This window comes from Drosophila bipectinata, chromosome 4 (genome assembly GCF_030179905.1).
Source record: "Drosophila bipectinata strain 14024-0381.07 chromosome 4, DbipHiC1v2, whole genome shotgun sequence".
Classification (NCBI taxonomy): Eukaryota; Metazoa; Arthropoda; class Insecta; order Diptera; family Drosophilidae; genus Drosophila; species Drosophila bipectinata.
The window spans coordinates 6,671,754-6,689,432 of NC_091740.1; the positions used below are offsets into that span (position 1 = coordinate 6,671,754).

A 17,679-nucleotide genomic window follows, 5' to 3' on the forward strand; every position below is an offset into this window, starting at 1 on the left:
CAGTATCGGTTTCCAATCCGAACACAACAATTAAAAGATGGAAAGAACGCACCGATGAGTGTGGTGCCAAAGTCTTTTACAATCCTGGCAAAACAATTTTGGCACTGCAAAAACCGAGTAACGGACATTTTTGCAGTTGCTGAGAGGCGAGAAATTCTCACTGTCGAGCACAACAGAGCTCACAGATTTGCCCAAGAGAACGTGAAGCAGGCACTCTCTGAGTACTACATCTCGAAAATGACCAAGTTAGCGAACGAAATAGTCGCTACTTGCAAGACTTGCATTAGCAATACCGTAGAGCTAATCCTACTGGCTACTGCCAGATATAACAAATCTATCCATTCGGTATCCATTCGGTCGGCAAGAGGCGGGCCGACGTGGTTCAACCACAATCGAATTAGCCACAGTTCCAAAGAAAGAACTTCGAACATATCCTTTTTTTTTATAATTATTCTGTTTATTAATCTTTATTTTGTAGTATTAAAAAAAAAATTAAAAATTATTTTCGGCTAATAAAATTCCAAAGGAGTCTGTCCGTCATTTTGTCATCCGACGCGTCATTTATTTTTATAGAATGCAAATAATTGAAATAGAATTAAATTAAAATCATAAAATCATAATCATAATAATAAAGTAAATGTAAAAAATATTCAAAAAAGATTTATAAAAAATTATAAAAATAATCATGAAACTAAAATTCACTTACAAAATAATACTTAAACCTTGGCCATAAAATTGAACCCTGGTCCCCAAGGGTAAGGAGCGCGAGTTCCAGTCCAGTGACCTAGGGAATAAAGGAGGTCTCATATGCGAGTGAGACTCTAGAAGATGCTAGAAGGAAGCTTACGAACAAAACGACTGTGTTGTGTGGAGAACAGAATAAGACTGAGTATTTATTACAAATGTACGAGTGTATGCATGAGTGTATATGTATGAGTGCACAAGGATGTGTTTATTCGTCAGAGTTGCATGTTGGCGTTTGTTAGGATCAGCGTTTTTACCCATGTGGTCGGAGAGAGGGGCATGTTAACTAGCGCGCTTTTCATCTAGGCTACCCTCCAAGTTGATCTAACTATACTTAAGGTTGGAATTGAAGTAAAAGCGAGAATCAATGGCTGAAAAAGAGCTAAAGGGTAAAGATAGTAGAGGATATTTCTGATTTCTTTGCTCTCACACTGCAGTGTGAGAGTGCAATGGTTGGATGGTAACGTTTTAAACTTTCATCGTTCCAAAGATGTTACGTTCTTAAAATATAATTCTCTCTTTCCCTCTCTCTTCTGCCAGGCGTTTGTCGTGGAACCCGCTCTCAAATGTTTGCATTTTTACAGTGGTCGCACCCTTTAAGAGACCTGCTGAACACCGGCTCCAAAACATGTTTAACAAGGAGGGGTACGGTTCAATCGTGGACCTTACCCTCTGCAGCAGCGGTCTGTTTCGGAGGACGATGTGGTCCCTCAGTGATGACTATACTGCGAGCGACAAATATATAGTCTTCGACATCGAGGAGCGCAAGCCTCCACAACAGCGAAACCACCAAGGTTCAATCCGGCTTCGCTGCAATATTCGCGCAGGAACTGAGTATTCCAGATCCTTCGGGCGACGCTGAATGCGATGTCCAGAACTCCATGGCTGCGGTTCTACAGGCCTGCCGAGCCAGCATGAGGTCTAGCCGAGGGCATTCAAGGCACTATGAACCGGTACCTTGGTGGTCCCCGGAGATAGCCCATGCGCGTAGAGAGTGTCTCCGAACCAGAAGGCTGCATCAAAGAGCCAGAGGAAGGCCGAACTTTGAACAGAAGAGAGAGGAATATACTGTAAATAGGAAGATCCTGAAGAGGATGATAAAGGTGGCAAAATCGAGGTGCTTTCTGGAGATGTACGATGCGGCCGAGCAAGATCCGTGGGGACCGTTCTACCGGACCGTTCTACCCAGCAGCGACATTAGGCTGGCGATGACTATGTGTCCGGATCGGTTCGCCAGGGCCTTCAACGGATACTTACGAAAAGGCATTTTCTCAAGAAGGTGGAAAATCCTTTCTCAAAAAAGGTGGAAAGTCTGGTCTAGCTACCAAAACCAGGAAAGCCGCCAGAGGCAACGTCGTCCATCAGACCGATCTGCCGGAGGCTTCAGGAAGCTGTAATTTGCCCAGGAGATCTCTCCTTTTTGCAGTACGGGTTCAGGGAAAGCCGTTCTATGGTCGATGTTATTTCCCTAGTATGGAGGATCGCAGCCAAGGCAATCGAGGGCACCAGATGCGGTCACCTGCGGTGTCCCTCAAGGCGCAGTCTTAGGCCCAGCCCTGGTTGTCGCCAAGACAATCCAGGAAGTCGAGGATTCCTGCAATGTTGCAATTGCAAGCGTAATCGATTGGCTCGACCAGGCAGAGCTAAGCCTTGCCCACCCAAGCAGGAAGCGGGTTGAGATGACCACGATTAATGTAAGCGGATACGCGGATACATCGAGCAGGCCCACACGACACGAGGCTCAGCATCAGGGAGCACTTCGCAGAAGCCAATCGGAAGGCAGCGAACATCGCCAGAGCACTGGGAAAGATTATGCTCAACTATACGGGCCCTATGCAGGGACGCGGTCTTCTGCTCCAGATGGGCGGAGGCAGCCAAAATAAGGTCGTACACCAAGGGACTGACCAGCACATATAGATTAAACGCCCTAAGGGTTTGCTCGGGCTTCCGCACTATCTCGGTCGATGCAGCTCTTGTCATCGGAAGCATGGTCCCAATCCAGTAACGCTGAGCGGGCAAGCTCCGGCGGCGACACGCCGTCGGCTAAAAGTGAGCTCGAGAGCAACGAGTATCACGAAGTGGCGACGTTGGGACTAGTCGGCCAAGGGACGCTGGACCCACCAATTGGTCCCCCGACCCAAGGTGCCCTGAATGCGGGGTAGACTAAACGGCAGAGCATGTGGTTTTGGACTGCCCACGCTTTTTAGTACCCAGGCGGAGACTCCTAGTGGAAATAGCGACGGCGGATCTCATTGGAAGAAAGTTTCTGGAGGACGCCCAGCTCTGGGCAGGTATGAGCAGCTTTGCCGGCAGCGCTATAAAGGAGCTGAGACGGCTTGACAGAATCCGGGCGGGTGCGAGCCTAGCCGAAAAAAAACGTAAGGAACGTAACGAAAGAACTCAAGGCTCCACTGACACACGAGGGTGCGGTGATTTGCACACAGGGCTTGTATTAGAAAGCATAAATGGACAAGGAATTTCAGTCTTTAATGGGGAATAGCACCTCGAATTTTTTAGACTTACCATAAGGTAACCATACTATGGTATGCATCATAAAAAGGAATAGCAGTGCATATATTGAGCGGTATAAATCACGGTTGGTTGCCAAAGGATGTTGGGAGTAAGCTACAAGGAAACATTTTCTATGGAAAAAACGAGCACAAAGTAAGAGTAAAAATAAACAACTCCCTTTGTAGTATTAGATTCGAAACGTGGTTTCCAGGTAGCTTACAAAAGTAACGAATGCATACTGGAGGATCCAGAGATGTATCAATACATAATCGGCACAAAAATGGCACAAAGCAATAAGGAGCCTCATCGTTAACATATGATGGTGGTGACGCATGTGTTGCGGTATATATCTGCAACGTTGGATATGAAATGGAGCTATCAAAATGGAATCCATGGCACTTAGCAAAACGGCAGCTAAATACATGGCACAGACATTGGCGAACAAAGATGCATTGCACCTAAGACGGCTGGTTATCAAAATAGGATGTGGTTCAAAAATTTCTCGAATATTTTTTTACCGGGACAATCATAGCGCACAGGCTTTGGCAAAGAATCCTGTCTTCCACTCGCGATCCAAGCAGATAGACATTAGACACCATTTTATACGGAGAATTGTGGAGAAATGGAATTGTCACAACAAAGGTGTAACGTGTAACGGTGTGTGTTGAAAAGGACCCGTCATTGCTGGGGCACGCTATAGTGTCCGGCTCTTGCTCGTCGGATCCTTAGGGGGTGGTGGTCTTACTTCGGACGGATCGCACAAGTTACATATTAATAATCTAAAGACAAGAATTGAGCGTGCTAGCGACGAAATACAGGTAGAAATTAATAAAAGTCCCCAATTTTAATGGAGAAAGTAAAAATATGTACAAGCACGAAAGTGTGAGCAAAACGATACCACTGGTGTAGATGTGGTCGCGATTCGCGGTGCCCCCCCAACTTATGGTCACCATCCTTGAGATCAACTCTGGTGACCCCTTTTTACCCACGACCGATAAGACATTAGCTAATTTCAGATAATCAAATTTAGTTAACTATCATGATTCAAGATTGACAAGGTTCAATGTTCAAGATAAACTTAAAATCTAAAATATTGATTAGGGGACAAAATTTGTTCAAAATTAAATGGCAAAATTAAATATGAACGGTAAAAAGTAATGGTTAATAAAATTGGATCATAATTTGTACTAGGAGATATTTAATCCGAATGTATATAAAGGATTTACAACAATAGTTACACGGTTTCTCTCAGCATCTTCAAGCCGAGCTTAAAAAAAATATATATAAAAATTGTTTTACAAGCTGGGCTTAATTTAAAAATTTTTTTACGTTAAATTGTTTTCCACACAAAAGCTTTAGCTTGTGAATTCCAAAGAAAGTCGAATTCTTTACTTTAGAATTTACTTTAGAGTTTTAGATCTTTAGTTCTTTTTTATGTTTACATTCTTTGTATAGGTGAATTTTGAAGAATGTAAAATAATATGAAAAGCATTCAATAAAAACGACTCACGATGTCGATTCCAGATCCAGCGTAGAAAGATCGATCTTCAGAGTGCTGAAAGCTGTAATTGACCCAAAAGCGGCCATCTCCGAATTAGGTGGTAAAAAAATTGTATTCTGCGCAAAAATGTTGAGATTCCTTATCGTAGATGGTGCGGGAGACTTGCTTTAGCAGCTTATATTAGCAGCTGTAAAAGCTTTAAGCTTATATTTCCATACATGTACACGGAGAGAAATTAAACTCAAATAAAATTTAAAACTATAAAACTATATACTAAATTAAAACTTCAAAATCATGTTACAATTTGTTATGACTCAACGCTAAATAAATCTTACACAACTAAATTTAAATATTATTAATCATTAATTTTTCTACATATATTTTTTTTTTAGGACAATTTTTTTTAGGTTAGAAAACGTGATTTCAGGTAATACTATTTTAGAATATTATAATTTAAAAGATTTTGACAAAAAAGGTATGAGCCGGTGAAACTGTTCAAGGAGGGAACGGTGGGTGAAGGTTGCAGCAAGGCATTTTCCTGGAGGTTGGGTTTTGCCCATTTTTACAAATTCAACATTTTGGTCGCGACGTGGCTCGCGAAGATTGACGTACGAAAAAAGGAATTGATAATTAAGCTCATCCTTTAAAATACTGCTGCGCCTTGGATCCTCGTTTAATTTAATTCGGGATTAAGGGCAAGAACTACAACAAACAAAAAAAAAATAACCCTAATGTTAGGGTTTCCCTACAGTGGAAACGATCCTGGTCTAAACTATCCTCCATATTTCAGAACCACCCGCTAATCTTCCCTGATTATTACTCGGGTAATTAGGGTAGTCTAAATAGCTTAACCGGTAACACCTAGTTTTCCTAGCGCCACCTATTGCACATTTCTGCACTTCAAAGTACCAAAGTGGGATCTGTCCACTCTGAAGAACGGTTTCGTAGACCTAGTCATCTTTTCATTACTGTTGTAATCATTGTAACTTTACATTTATTTATGTTATAATATTTTATAAATTTCGTTCATCCTTTAGCATGATACTTCCCTGTGGAATGACCTTGTAAGCCTTTAAGCGAACCTACTTAAGCGAACCTAAGTTTACTACCCTTTTGGCGAACTCTAGCTTTTACAAAGGCAGGTCCAAATTTAGAGTTATATCCGGTCTGAAAACAGCTTTGTTTAAAAATCCGTCTGTAAACTTCTTGGCCTTCTTTGAAAACTACTTGCCTCGCGCGCAGGTTATACCTTTTGGCGTTTTGCTCGTACGCTTTTAGCATATTTCTAGAAGCCCGTTGTCGCACAATTTCAAACGAATCGGATCTACTTCACAGAAAAGAACGATCATCCAGAAGATTCAATTTTCTAAGCAGTGCATACGTTGATCTTGATGATCATGTGCTGGCCAAAGGCCATGTAATACGGAGAAGTACCTATACTCGAATGCACCAAAGAACGTAATGCACAACATATATGATTGAGGTGCTCGTCCCAGTCCTTTTGATCGGGTCTCAAATATAATCTGATTCCGGAAATGACAGAACGATTAACCCTTTCAGAAGCGTTGGCCTGTGGGTAATGTACTGCGTGTGTCTGATCTCATATTTGTCGGTCAACCTTCGAAATGCTTCTGAGCGAAATTGGGAACCATTGTCGGACACGATTGTTTCCGGTACCCCAAATGACATGAATAAATCGCCTTCGAGATATTTTACTACCACTCCCGCGTTCATATTACGAACCGGTCTCAAAATACATATTTTGAAAAGTGATCGAGAACGATAAATACTCCGATATGGCCAGCTCTTGACCGCGGATAAGGACCAAGGAAGTCTATGAATAATCTTTGGAAAGTTTCCGGGTCATTCCCCAAAGGTGGTCTTAAAATGCCATTAGGTGCATCTGTGGTTTTACACTCTTCACAGGAGTTGATGTATGATTTAACATCAGTTACTAAACCAGGCCAGAAATAATACCTCAATGGGACAATCAATGGGACTATCATGAGCTTTGCTAAGGACTTCGGAAATTAAGGTTTTCGGAATCCATAGTTTCTAGGTTTCCGTACTCGTCGTGTACCTGAATGTCCGTGAGTTGTTCTGCTTTACGGTAGAGATACCTGCCTTCCACTTTTAGATCCGGAAAATTCTTTTCGTTTTCCTTCACCGTTCAGAAATTCCACTTACTCTGGGAATTGAAAACAGTCGGAATTCAAATAAATCATTAATCTCTCTCGCAAGTCGATTGCAGCTAATTAATTTTCGTTTACCCGGGACAAAACGTCAGGTACTACGTCTATGGTGAATCATTGTAGGGTAGTGCCCACCAAGCTAACTGAGTACTATGGTCAGTGTTGGACATGAGCCATTTTAGAGATGCGCGATCGGTGACGATCTTGAGTTCATGCCCTTCTACGTATGCTCTAAAATCTTTAAGCGCGACTATTGCGGCTAGACATTTTTGCTCCATCACCGTATAATTTCCTTGTTCAATTTTTTCGATATGAAAGCTATCGGAAGTTCGTCTCTTTCCTCTGAATTTTTCACTAGCACCGCACCTACCCCCGTCTTAGTGGCGTTGCAGTGCATGGCAAAAGGCTTAGATAAGTTAGGGCTACTTAGCACAGGAGCCTCGCACACAGAGTTTTAAATTGCTGAAAGCTTTAAGAGCCCCTTTGGTTAAGACGAATCGCTTTTTAGTCGTCATCAAATCAGTAAGAGGTGAAGTTAGAGAAGCAAAATTGGGCACGAACTTGCGATACCATCCGCATAAGCCCATAAATCTTCTCAAACTACGAAGGTTTTTAGGACCAGGAAAGCTACTTATCGCGGAGATTTTATCTGGATCTGTTCTTATATTCCCTCTCCAATAATATGACTTAAGTATAGCTTAAAAATTAATGCGTCTTTTTAACGAACAGATCCAGATAAAATCTCCAGATAAAAGCCCTCCTTATGTGCAGCGATATATCACTTAACACGTCCAAATTTCTCTCGAAATTGGACGAAACCATTTCTAAGATTAGCCGGAATGACCTTGTCCATTAATCTTGACATGGTGTGGTAGCGTTACACAGTCCAAACGGCATTATCTTGAATTGATAAAGCGGTCTGCCAGAAACTGTGAATGCCGTCTTATCTCGGGATCCAGGGTGTAAAAGAACTTGCCAGCATGCGTCTTTTAAATCTAAACTAGTTATGTGCTCAGCTTTAGGCAAGCGACTATGTATACCACTGATCTGCGGCAATGGGTATGCATTATTTTCGGTAAAAATATTTACATTCCGACAATCCAGACAAATTCGAACCTTGCAGGGTTTAGTAACCATTACTATCGGAGAGGACCAAGAACTCTCTGATTCCTCAATCACTCCGAGTTGCAACATACGGCCTATCTCAGCATACATGGACTTCTCCACAGCTGGTGAGACCGGAAAGTGACGCTGTTTAATCGGCTTGGCGTCACCTACGTCGATTTCATGGTGTATTAAATTGGTCTTTCCCAAGCCTTCCCGAGCAAATGACGGAAAACAATTTGCCACAATATTTAATTTGGCTCTTTGAGTGTCGGCTAACTCATGCTTGTCAACACTGACACCACTGACATTGCAATTTGGGACTTTCTCCACTTCTGCTATATTTAAGTGCTTTTGAAGTAACTCGTAAGATTTCCAGAAGATAACTCCTAAATATAAATCTTGCTTCAAAGATGGTACGGTGTAAATCATAAATGTTTTGACTATGTTTTCGATTTCCAAATCGACCTTCATAAACCCTAGTACTTGTTGAACTGTTCCATTAGCCGTGCTCGCCTTTTGCTGGAGAGACTTGTAAGCCAACTTACTGTCAACTATTTCTTTGGCTAAACTTCCTCCAAAACAGGATATAGATGCTCCTGAATCCGTAAACTGTACGATTTAACACTTTCACTGGCAAAAAAGGACAAGGGTCACGAGAAGTCATTGATACTTCACAGACATGCTTAATGCCTCTTCGATATTTTCGGACATCTTGCCAAAATGATCTAATTCTAGCAGCACTTCGAGTCTTAAGGAGTTGTAACGGTTTGCTACTATTGCTTACCAAATGTTTTATTTCTGAAATTTAAACTATCTTTTTGTGCAACAAGGATAAATCCGGGCTAATTTGTACATCCGGTATTTTATTTGGGGCAGTTACTAATGCCAAATTTCTTACTCGGTCATCGTTGACTGGTTGGACAGAGCACTCGAAGTCTTTGGTTTGTACTTCGACTTCGCAGTGCTGCCTTTGAAGTTTTTTGAACACTTTAACCAGCTTGTTTTATAAGTGTCGGCAGCGCCGCAACCATAACAAAAAACTCGCCGTTCCGAAACACATTCCTGGTAACGGTGACCCTCTTCTTGACAGTTGCAGCACACAAGCTTCAACCAACTTCTCCTCTCTTTTAAAGGGCTTATTTTTCCGTACCCATGAGTTCGTTTCACGTCTTCTAAAAAGGATTCTCAACGCCTGCATATTTCTCTTAATTCAGGAACGGTGTTAACTTCTACCTTTAAAATTTCGTGTCGGGTCTCCAGTCTCAAATTATTTTTGAGTACTCGGACTAATTTCGCCGTATTCCACGGTTGCTTCAGCTGATCTGTCAACACTGATACGCTGTCAAAGAAACTATCAACTTTCATTGGGTTTTTGCTTCCGGTTTCGTATTAATTCCTCGATGTCGTCGTCATCTCTTCCCTGCCTGAACTGCATTCGTAGGGCTTCGCATAATCTATCCCAACGCATTGTCGGTCCTGACCTAATCTTGTTTGAGGCAATATTTCCCAGATTCAGTGAGTCTCTATTCTCCAAAACCTTTCACCTTCTCCTCTTGGTCTTTCGCCTTCGTTAAACTGAAATGTGACGCAGGCCATTGGACGTGGAAACATTCGGTGCCCCTAATAATCTTTGTAAACAGGCTCTAATACAGTTTTCTAGATTCTCGGACAGAATGGCGGAGAGTCTTTTCTCCATTTCCGATAACGTCATTTCGTTTGCGACACTATCACCTTTCGACGAGCTGGTGGTATGCAAAGTACTGGGGTTTTGACCTATTTCGGTGGAAGTTCTGCCACTATCGCCTCGACTATAAGAATCACTAACAACTACACTCTTGCAAGGTTCCGAGTGTTGAATGCGGGATCTTGCGGGTTTTGCGCGCCTTTAACGCTTTACTTCCAGATGGATCACATTGGTACTTGCACACCGGACAGAGTTTGCTTTTCTAAAAATGGGATTCTAAACACCGCCAATGAAAATCGTGATTACAAGGCGTTCTTAAAGATGCTGCTAACGTTTCTATTTTTCCCATGCAAAGGGGACATGTAGGCTTTGATCCCCGAGGCTATCATATCAGGGGATCGGTCCAAACACATTTAAAATTATTTGTATATATATTATAAAGTCAATTTCTAAAGATAACACTAAAAAAATGTTCCCAGGAAAATAAAAAGATATCCGAACTGAACTCAAGATTAATGTCACACGAATCGAAGGTTTTCATTCGCTCACTAAGTTTCAATTCCTGCTTAGAGAACTACAACCTCTAATTTTCCAAAAATTCTTAGAAGGAGACAAATAAATCTTTTACTGAACTTGGTCAACGCCTTTTCTAAAAATGTAGCCTTTGATTCCAAGTTTGTATCTACAGGATTTTTATTTTTATCTCAAAAAAAAAAAAATACTATTTAGAAGTAGATGTTGTTACTAGTAAATGTAGGTTAGTACACTGCTCGTAAACTTGTGAATTAAATTCCTTTAAAATTTTGACTAATGATACATTTACTAGGAATAGAAGAGATTTCAATTGGTGTTAATATTGGACGGACAGACAACTAACCGCAGTTTTGTAATCTGTATTCACAAACTAACTAGCATTTTCTCCGATGACTATTGGTAAGAAATTTGTAGCTGTTTTCATAGTTTAGCTTTGGACAGAAAAAGTTATACTAATATCATCTCACTATTTCGGCTTTTAGCAAAACCTCTCGGAAAATTAGATTAAATAAAAAAAAAAAATTTGAAATTCTATTCGTAAGTCCCTATGAGTGTTTACTGTACTCACAGAGGCCCTTACACGTTGGGCGCCAATTTTCTTTATGATTATTAATAAGAACTGTAACGTGTAACGGTGTGTGTTGAGAAGGACCCGTCATTGCTGGGGCACGATATAGTGTCCGGCTCTTGCTCGTCGGATCCTTAGGGGGGGTGGTCTTACTTCGGACGGATCGCACAAAATACATATTAATAATCTAAAGACAAGAATTGAGCGTGCTAGCGACGAATAAATTGCATGATAGAACAGGTAGAAATTTATAAAAGTCCCCAATTTTAATGGAGAAAGTAAAAATGTGTATAAGCGCGAAAGTGGTCGCGATTCGCGGTGCCCTCCCAACTTATGGTCACCATCCTTGAGATCAACTATGGTGACCCCTTTTTACCCACGACCGATAAGACATTAGCTAAGTTCAGATAATCAAATTTAGTTAACTATCATGATTCAAGATTGACAAGGTTCAATGTTCAAGATAAACTTAAAATCTAACATATTGATTAGGGGACAAAATTTGTTCAAACATAAATGGTAAAACTAAATATAAACGGTAAAAAGTAATGGTTAATAAAATTGGATCATAATTTGTACTAGGAGATATTTAATCCGAATGTATATAAAGGATTCACAACAATAGTTACACGGTTTCTCTCAGCATCTTCAAGCTAATGAAACTATTATGATACCCGAAATTTCCTGAGGATTCCAATCCCCTTCAATATTGGAAGGTAATCTTTATTTTTTAAAGCATTTTAGATAACGAATTCAACAATTTCTTGCAGATCATAATTGACAACGAATCCTTAAAAAATTTCGCTAAAAAACTGTTGTGTATTCCAGCCACTTCAGTGGCGAGTGAGAAAATTTTTAGTAAAGCTGGAATTGTAATCAGTGACAAAAGGTCGTCACTTAAACCGTCGACAGCAGATAAAATTATTTTCATGAGCAGGAACAATTGGCTTATAAACAATTGAAAATGAGAGCCTCTGTTATAAAAATATTTATGAATTTGATCTCCTTGTTTGATCTCCGTAAAATATTCCAAAAAGAAATGTTTTCAAAATATTAATAGTAAGTGTTTAGGTGAGGGGCTGATGTGCCGCTCAGCTGAGCTTAAGAGCGCACCCGCGCTGAAGAGCGCATCCGCGCTGAAGAGGGATCCGAGCTATCGACTTGAAACTTTGCACCCTTCTTTTCTTTGCACGCCGACTATATATACCGTATAGCCGCCATATGACTGATTGATCGGAAATGCTATACCTTCCGAATTGAATCCGGCCAAATATATCCAATATTGTGATATATATGCGGTTTTAACTACAAGGGTATATCAGCCCAAAGTAAGCTTTCCATTCTTTTTTGACTTTTGTTCCTACGCCACCTGGTCTATGTGCTTAACCTTGTTTCAACAGTTTCTACGCGACTTAATCTCTCAGTCTTAAAGCTTCAAACCTGACATCTATGCATCTTTCTTTTGCACGCTGTGTATAAGTCAGAACGGCCGGAATCCGCAGACTATGTCATATAGCTTAACTTTGGTGTTTTTAGAGGATTTCATATGGAAATTTTTTATCTCTGGACCTTTTTTTTTACGTATTATTTACGATGATACCATATACCAAGTTTCAAAAGGATCAGGCAAATACATCCTCTAGCTGCCATTTAACTGCACTATTAGAAATAGCTCTACTTTCTTGTTTGTGAACTTTCTACAGATTCTATTTGATTTAAACATTTGAAGTTCTTATTAAAAGAATTTAGTTTTCTTTTAATAAAAGTTTTATTTAGTTTAAGAACGTAATAGGACGAAAGAAAATTAACAATGTATTAATCAAATGATACCTTATATTGATATCCCGAGGAGTTTTTAAGACGTTGATAATTTAAAATATCATATCTGGCTAATCCATCGCCTTGACGATCAAATTTAACTACGCTGCCAGCAAGATCTGTAAAACATTTTTTTAAAAAGATTATTCAAAAAAAATTTTATTTTATAATTCACCAATAAATGACACATTTAACAGGTAATTGTTGTAAAAGTCCTTTCCGTCGTAATTTGCCATATCTGGACACGCTTGAGTCTTGCTATTTCTTGATATCTTCGGATACCAAACAGATTCGCTATGTTGATGTTTTCCCTTTTCTGATGTTTGGTCGCTTTGCGTGTTACACTGATCGTTATGTAAATTATGCAGTGCATAAGCAAATGCGTAAACGGCATCCACAACAAACTGAGTCTTTGATTCTTGCTCATAACTTACGAAAATTTTTAAAAATTTGAGTTATTAATTAATTTTTTGGTTAATAAGAAACTAAAATTAAAATAGGACGGATATAGTCGACCTTCTCGACTATAAAATACCCGGTACTCTCTTTCACTCAACTTTCTTTCTTAGTATAAAGCAGAACAGACCAGGCATAGCAATAGGGAAATTAAGGGTCCAAGACCTAGGAAAGTCGGAAAATAAATATATTTTTTCGTACAACACATTTATAATAAATTACTTTTTAATATATGGTATTTATATTCTTTTTAATATTATATTTTTTTCAATATTATATACTTTTCATTGCGCAAATAAAGCAATTTTTCATAGAATTTCTTACCAAATTCAACAAAATCAATGTGACATATACTTTTTCGTAGAGAATTTAATTTTTTATTTTTGTTATTTCTATGAAATTTATTTTAAAAAAACCGGAAAGGACAACTATTGTCGAGTGTATTGATTATATTATACCATTCTTCTTATAAAGGATATTAAAAGCAACTAACATTTTAAAGTATGTTCTCACAAAAAAATGTTATTTTATACATTTTAGTAAATAAATAAATATTTAGTAACCATTAAAATTTGTATGCCCTTGCAGAGAGTATTATAATTTTGGTCAAAAGTGTGCAACGCAGTGCAGGAGACATCTCCGACCCCATAAAGTACATATATGAATTCTATATACGATCAACTGAGTTGATATGAACATGTCTGTCTGTCCGTCTGTCTGTTTCTATGCGAACTAGTCTCTCAGTTTTAAAGCTATCGACTTGAAAATTTGCACACACCTTTCTTTTCTTTGCACGCAGTATATAGGAGTTGTACCCTTATATATAGTACCCTTCACTTCGTAATATCAAAGATTATAAAGTACATAGATGGGACATCTCATACAAAGAAAAATTTAGCAAAGCGACATTTTTTTTTTATTTAGCGACAAAGATAGCCGAGTGGTAGGGTGCTTGGCTGGAGTGCAAAGTAAAACAAGTTCAAACCTGGCTCGGGACATATTCGCGGTCTTTTAGAATTTGGAAATGGCTTGTGCATCAATAAGAGCATCAGCTAGCATTCCTGTATTCATCATAAAGCTTAGAGGCCCAGACGACCAAGGGGCGCTCGAAAAACGATTTGTTAGTACATATTAAGCTATTTGAAATTTGTTAAGCTAAGAGGAGTTAGTAAGGAAATTTAAAATTCTATATTTTAAATTAGAGGGACAGGAAAGAGATTTAATAGAGTAGAGACCATTGTAGCTCAAACATAATACCCTAAAAGGGTCATGCAGTGCATATGTCGAACTACAACGGCTAAGGAACAGAGGACTAAAGTTCCGAGTCCTTCTATTAGGAATGTTAAAATTTAAGCGTGTTAGTAAATGCTGTCTATCTACATCCCCGTTAACAAGGTTATGCAGAAAAACTACACCGAGCATTGTCCTACGATTTGTTAAGCTAGGTAAGTTTATAAGTAAAAGTCTGCTACTGTGGGATGGAAGCTGAAAATTTGCATCCCAGTATTGACCTCTAAGTGCAAATATTAAAAAGTTCTTTTGTACGGATTCTATGCGGTCCTTATGTACTCCATATTGGGGACTCCAGACACATGAACCGTACTCTAGTATAGAACGGACCAAGGAAATAAATAATGTTTTGGTTATATAGGGGTCATTAAATTCTTTTGACCACCTTTTGATAAAACCAAGGACGCCATTAGCCTTATTAACCATTAAGGAAATATGGTCGGCAAATTTAAGTTTGATGTCTAATACGATGCCGAGATCATTAACCTGGGTTAATTTTTCCAAGGCCATCCCATTAATAGAATAAATAGCTTGCAGAGGGCAAGAACGATAAAAAGACATATGTTTGCATTTTGATCCATTAAGTATTAGATCATTAGCCAAACACCATTTTTAAAAGTTATCAAGGTCACACTGAAGACTGCATTGGGCAGAGATGGATTTGTACTGAAGACAAAGCTTTACATCATCTGCATACATAAGAACTAGAGAGTTCGTTAAAGCAGGGGGCAAGTCGTTTATAAAAAGCGTAAATAATAACGGGCCAAGATGACTTCCTTGAGGGACGCCGGATGTAGCACGGACCAGACGGGACTGAATGTTTTTAAATAAAACTCTTTGTGTCCTTCCATCTAGGTAGCTGGAGATCCACGTTAAGAGGTCTTTAGGAAAACCCAGCATATTTAGTTTACTCAACAAGAGTGAGTGATTAACTGAATCAAATTCTTTACTGAAGTCTGTGTAAATTACATCGGTTTGATATCGGTTTTGACAAAAGCCATCTATGACAAAGGATGTCAACTCCAATAAGTTTGTGGTGGTGGAGCGACGCTTAATAAAGCCATGCTGACAAGGAGTGATAATCGAAGAGCAAAGGTGTTGCAAATGAGGGGTAATTAATTTTTCAAATAACTTTGGAATTTCTGACAACTTAGAGATGCCTCTGTAGTTGGCAGCCTCGGACTTTTTCCCTTTTTTATGTAGGGGAATTATAAATGATTCCTTCCACTTAAGGGAAAAAATCGAGGTTTCCAAAGATAAGTTGAAAAGTCTTGAAGAGGTTTGCACAGAGCCCTGGCGCAGTAGTTTAGCACACAGCCTGGTACTCCGTCGGGGCCTGGCGAATAAATGGGTTTTACCCTTAAAAGACCAGATAATAAGTTGTTCTCAGAAAAAAACGGACAGAAAATAAGATTTGCTGCTTGAATTTTATATGCGTAAGGCTGATCAGTCCATTTAGGAGGAGAATAAGTTGTTTGAAAAAATTCTGCGAATAGATCGGCAATGGCCTGATCCGTAGTCGCAGAGGAATTATCAAACGTAAGCAGGGGTGAAAAAGATACGTGTTTACGCTTACTGCTTACAAAATTATAAAACTGCTTTGGATCCTGAGTAAATTTTATCCGGCAGCGGTCAATATAATTCCTATACCATTCCGCGTTATGCACAGTAAAATTCGACCGAGCTAGTAGGTATCTTGAGAAATCAACACAGGTTTTTTTATATTTAAGTAAAAGCTTATTTTTAATATTTTTTAGGTTAGTGAGGCCCCTTGTAAACCAAGGAGGATTTGTTGAAGCGGACGGATATTTCCAAGGCACACATGAGTCAAAAAATGTATTTAAAGTAAAATAAAATTTTTCTAAAGTGACATTAAGATCAGTGCACGCCAGAATATCAGACCAGTCAAATGTATCGATAAGGCTATTAAGTTTCTGAAAATCAGCTTTACGGAAACAGCGAATCTTATTTACCACGCTCGGAGACATCTGATCGATACCAGGAGTGGTTTCGATTGAGACCTCCAGCGTGGGGTGATATGGATCCTCTGGGGTTGAAAGGGGAAAAGCTCTGGAGAGAGCAGTACCATCAGGATCAGATACAAAACATAAGTCTAAGAGCCGACCTAGCGAATTTCTAACACGATTGATCTGACCTAGGGACATGTCAAACATGCCCGCGGGGAAGTCATGGTAAGTTATAAGTGACAAAGATGGTGAGTTATCGACGTTGGGCCACTTTAATTCTGGGATATTAAAGTCGCCCACCGCTACGAGTTGGTCACGATCCGTCATAAGATTAGAGACGTATCGAATAGCGGACAAATGCTGCCAATATGTGGGCGGTTCAGACATAGGAGGTATATATGAACATGTAATGTATAAAGCTTTCACGGACATAATGATTTTAACGCAAATAAATTCTATGTCACCCAACTCTTGTGATTTCACCTCTTCAGAAGCGAAAGTAGAGTCTAACGAAATGAGTACTCCACCTCTTCTTCGCTGAGATCGATCCCGTCTAAAAGTGGTGTACTTACTTGGAAAAACTTCGGAGCTTAAGATCTCCGGATTTAACCAAGTTTCTGTAAATGCTATTATATGGGATGCAAAGAAAGAACTATCAGAATATAGCTTGGGGAGTTTGCTACGTAGCCCCCTAGTATTCTGATAGGTAAGAGTTAGTGAGGAAACTAGTTTTTTGGGTTAGTGGCCAAAGAAGAGGTGGAGGGTTGGTCAGTGGTTCCGATATTGGGAAGTCTCACTCTCACTGGTTTATTAACTTTTTTTTTCACGGAACTAGGCTGATGTTCTTGGACGAAAAGATTCTCTGGCCAAAAACTGGGAGAACAAATCGTCTTGAACATCAGCGCGGGCACACGAATCTTGAAAGAAGACGTGCGCCTTGTATAATTATATTTAAATTTTTGTATGTCCTCCACCTTTATATCGGCTTTAGTTTTGGCTTTGATATAAGCCGAGATATCAATATCTGAAGTATCAGGGGCAAGCCGAGAAACAAATATATGTTTCGATGGAGGAATCACCTGTAAGGGTTTTGGTGTCGCAGGTACGAGAACTGCAGCATCAGTCGGTGCCGGTGGTCCGGACTGTGGAATACCCTTTTGGGTGACTCTAATGGGGGTTTCGTTCCCTAGGACCTGTGGCATCGCTTGAAGGGATGCCATGGCGGACATATCAGACAATTGCTCATTATCCCTGAGAAATTCTGACGAATTTTTCTCAGTTCTAGCCCTTGGGGTGGCCAGAATAGA

At 39.7% G+C, this 17,679-nt stretch overlaps 1 protein-coding gene across 8 annotated transcripts in view; it reads right to left on the bottom strand.

Annotated features, from left to right (window-relative positions):
• Window positions 1-17,679, bottom strand: part of mGluR (metabotropic Glutamate Receptor) — a 184,751-nt gene that overhangs the window by 59,923 nt on the left and 107,149 nt on the right. For 6 of the 8 annotated variants that reach the window (XM_043213555.2, XM_043213556.2, XM_043213557.2 and 3 more), the window contains exons 4-5: window positions 12,835-13,088; window positions 12,672-12,778 (exon numbers count right to left, since the gene is read on the bottom strand). In XM_043213555.2, coding sequence (XP_043069490.1) covers window positions 12,672-12,778; window positions 12,835-13,088 — 361 coding nt within the window. Of the gene's footprint in view, window positions 1-12,671; window positions 12,779-12,834; window positions 13,089-15,981; window positions 16,261-17,679 lie in introns of those variants that run through there. The other 2 variants (XM_070282418.1, XM_070282419.1) reach the window with 2 other exon arrangements.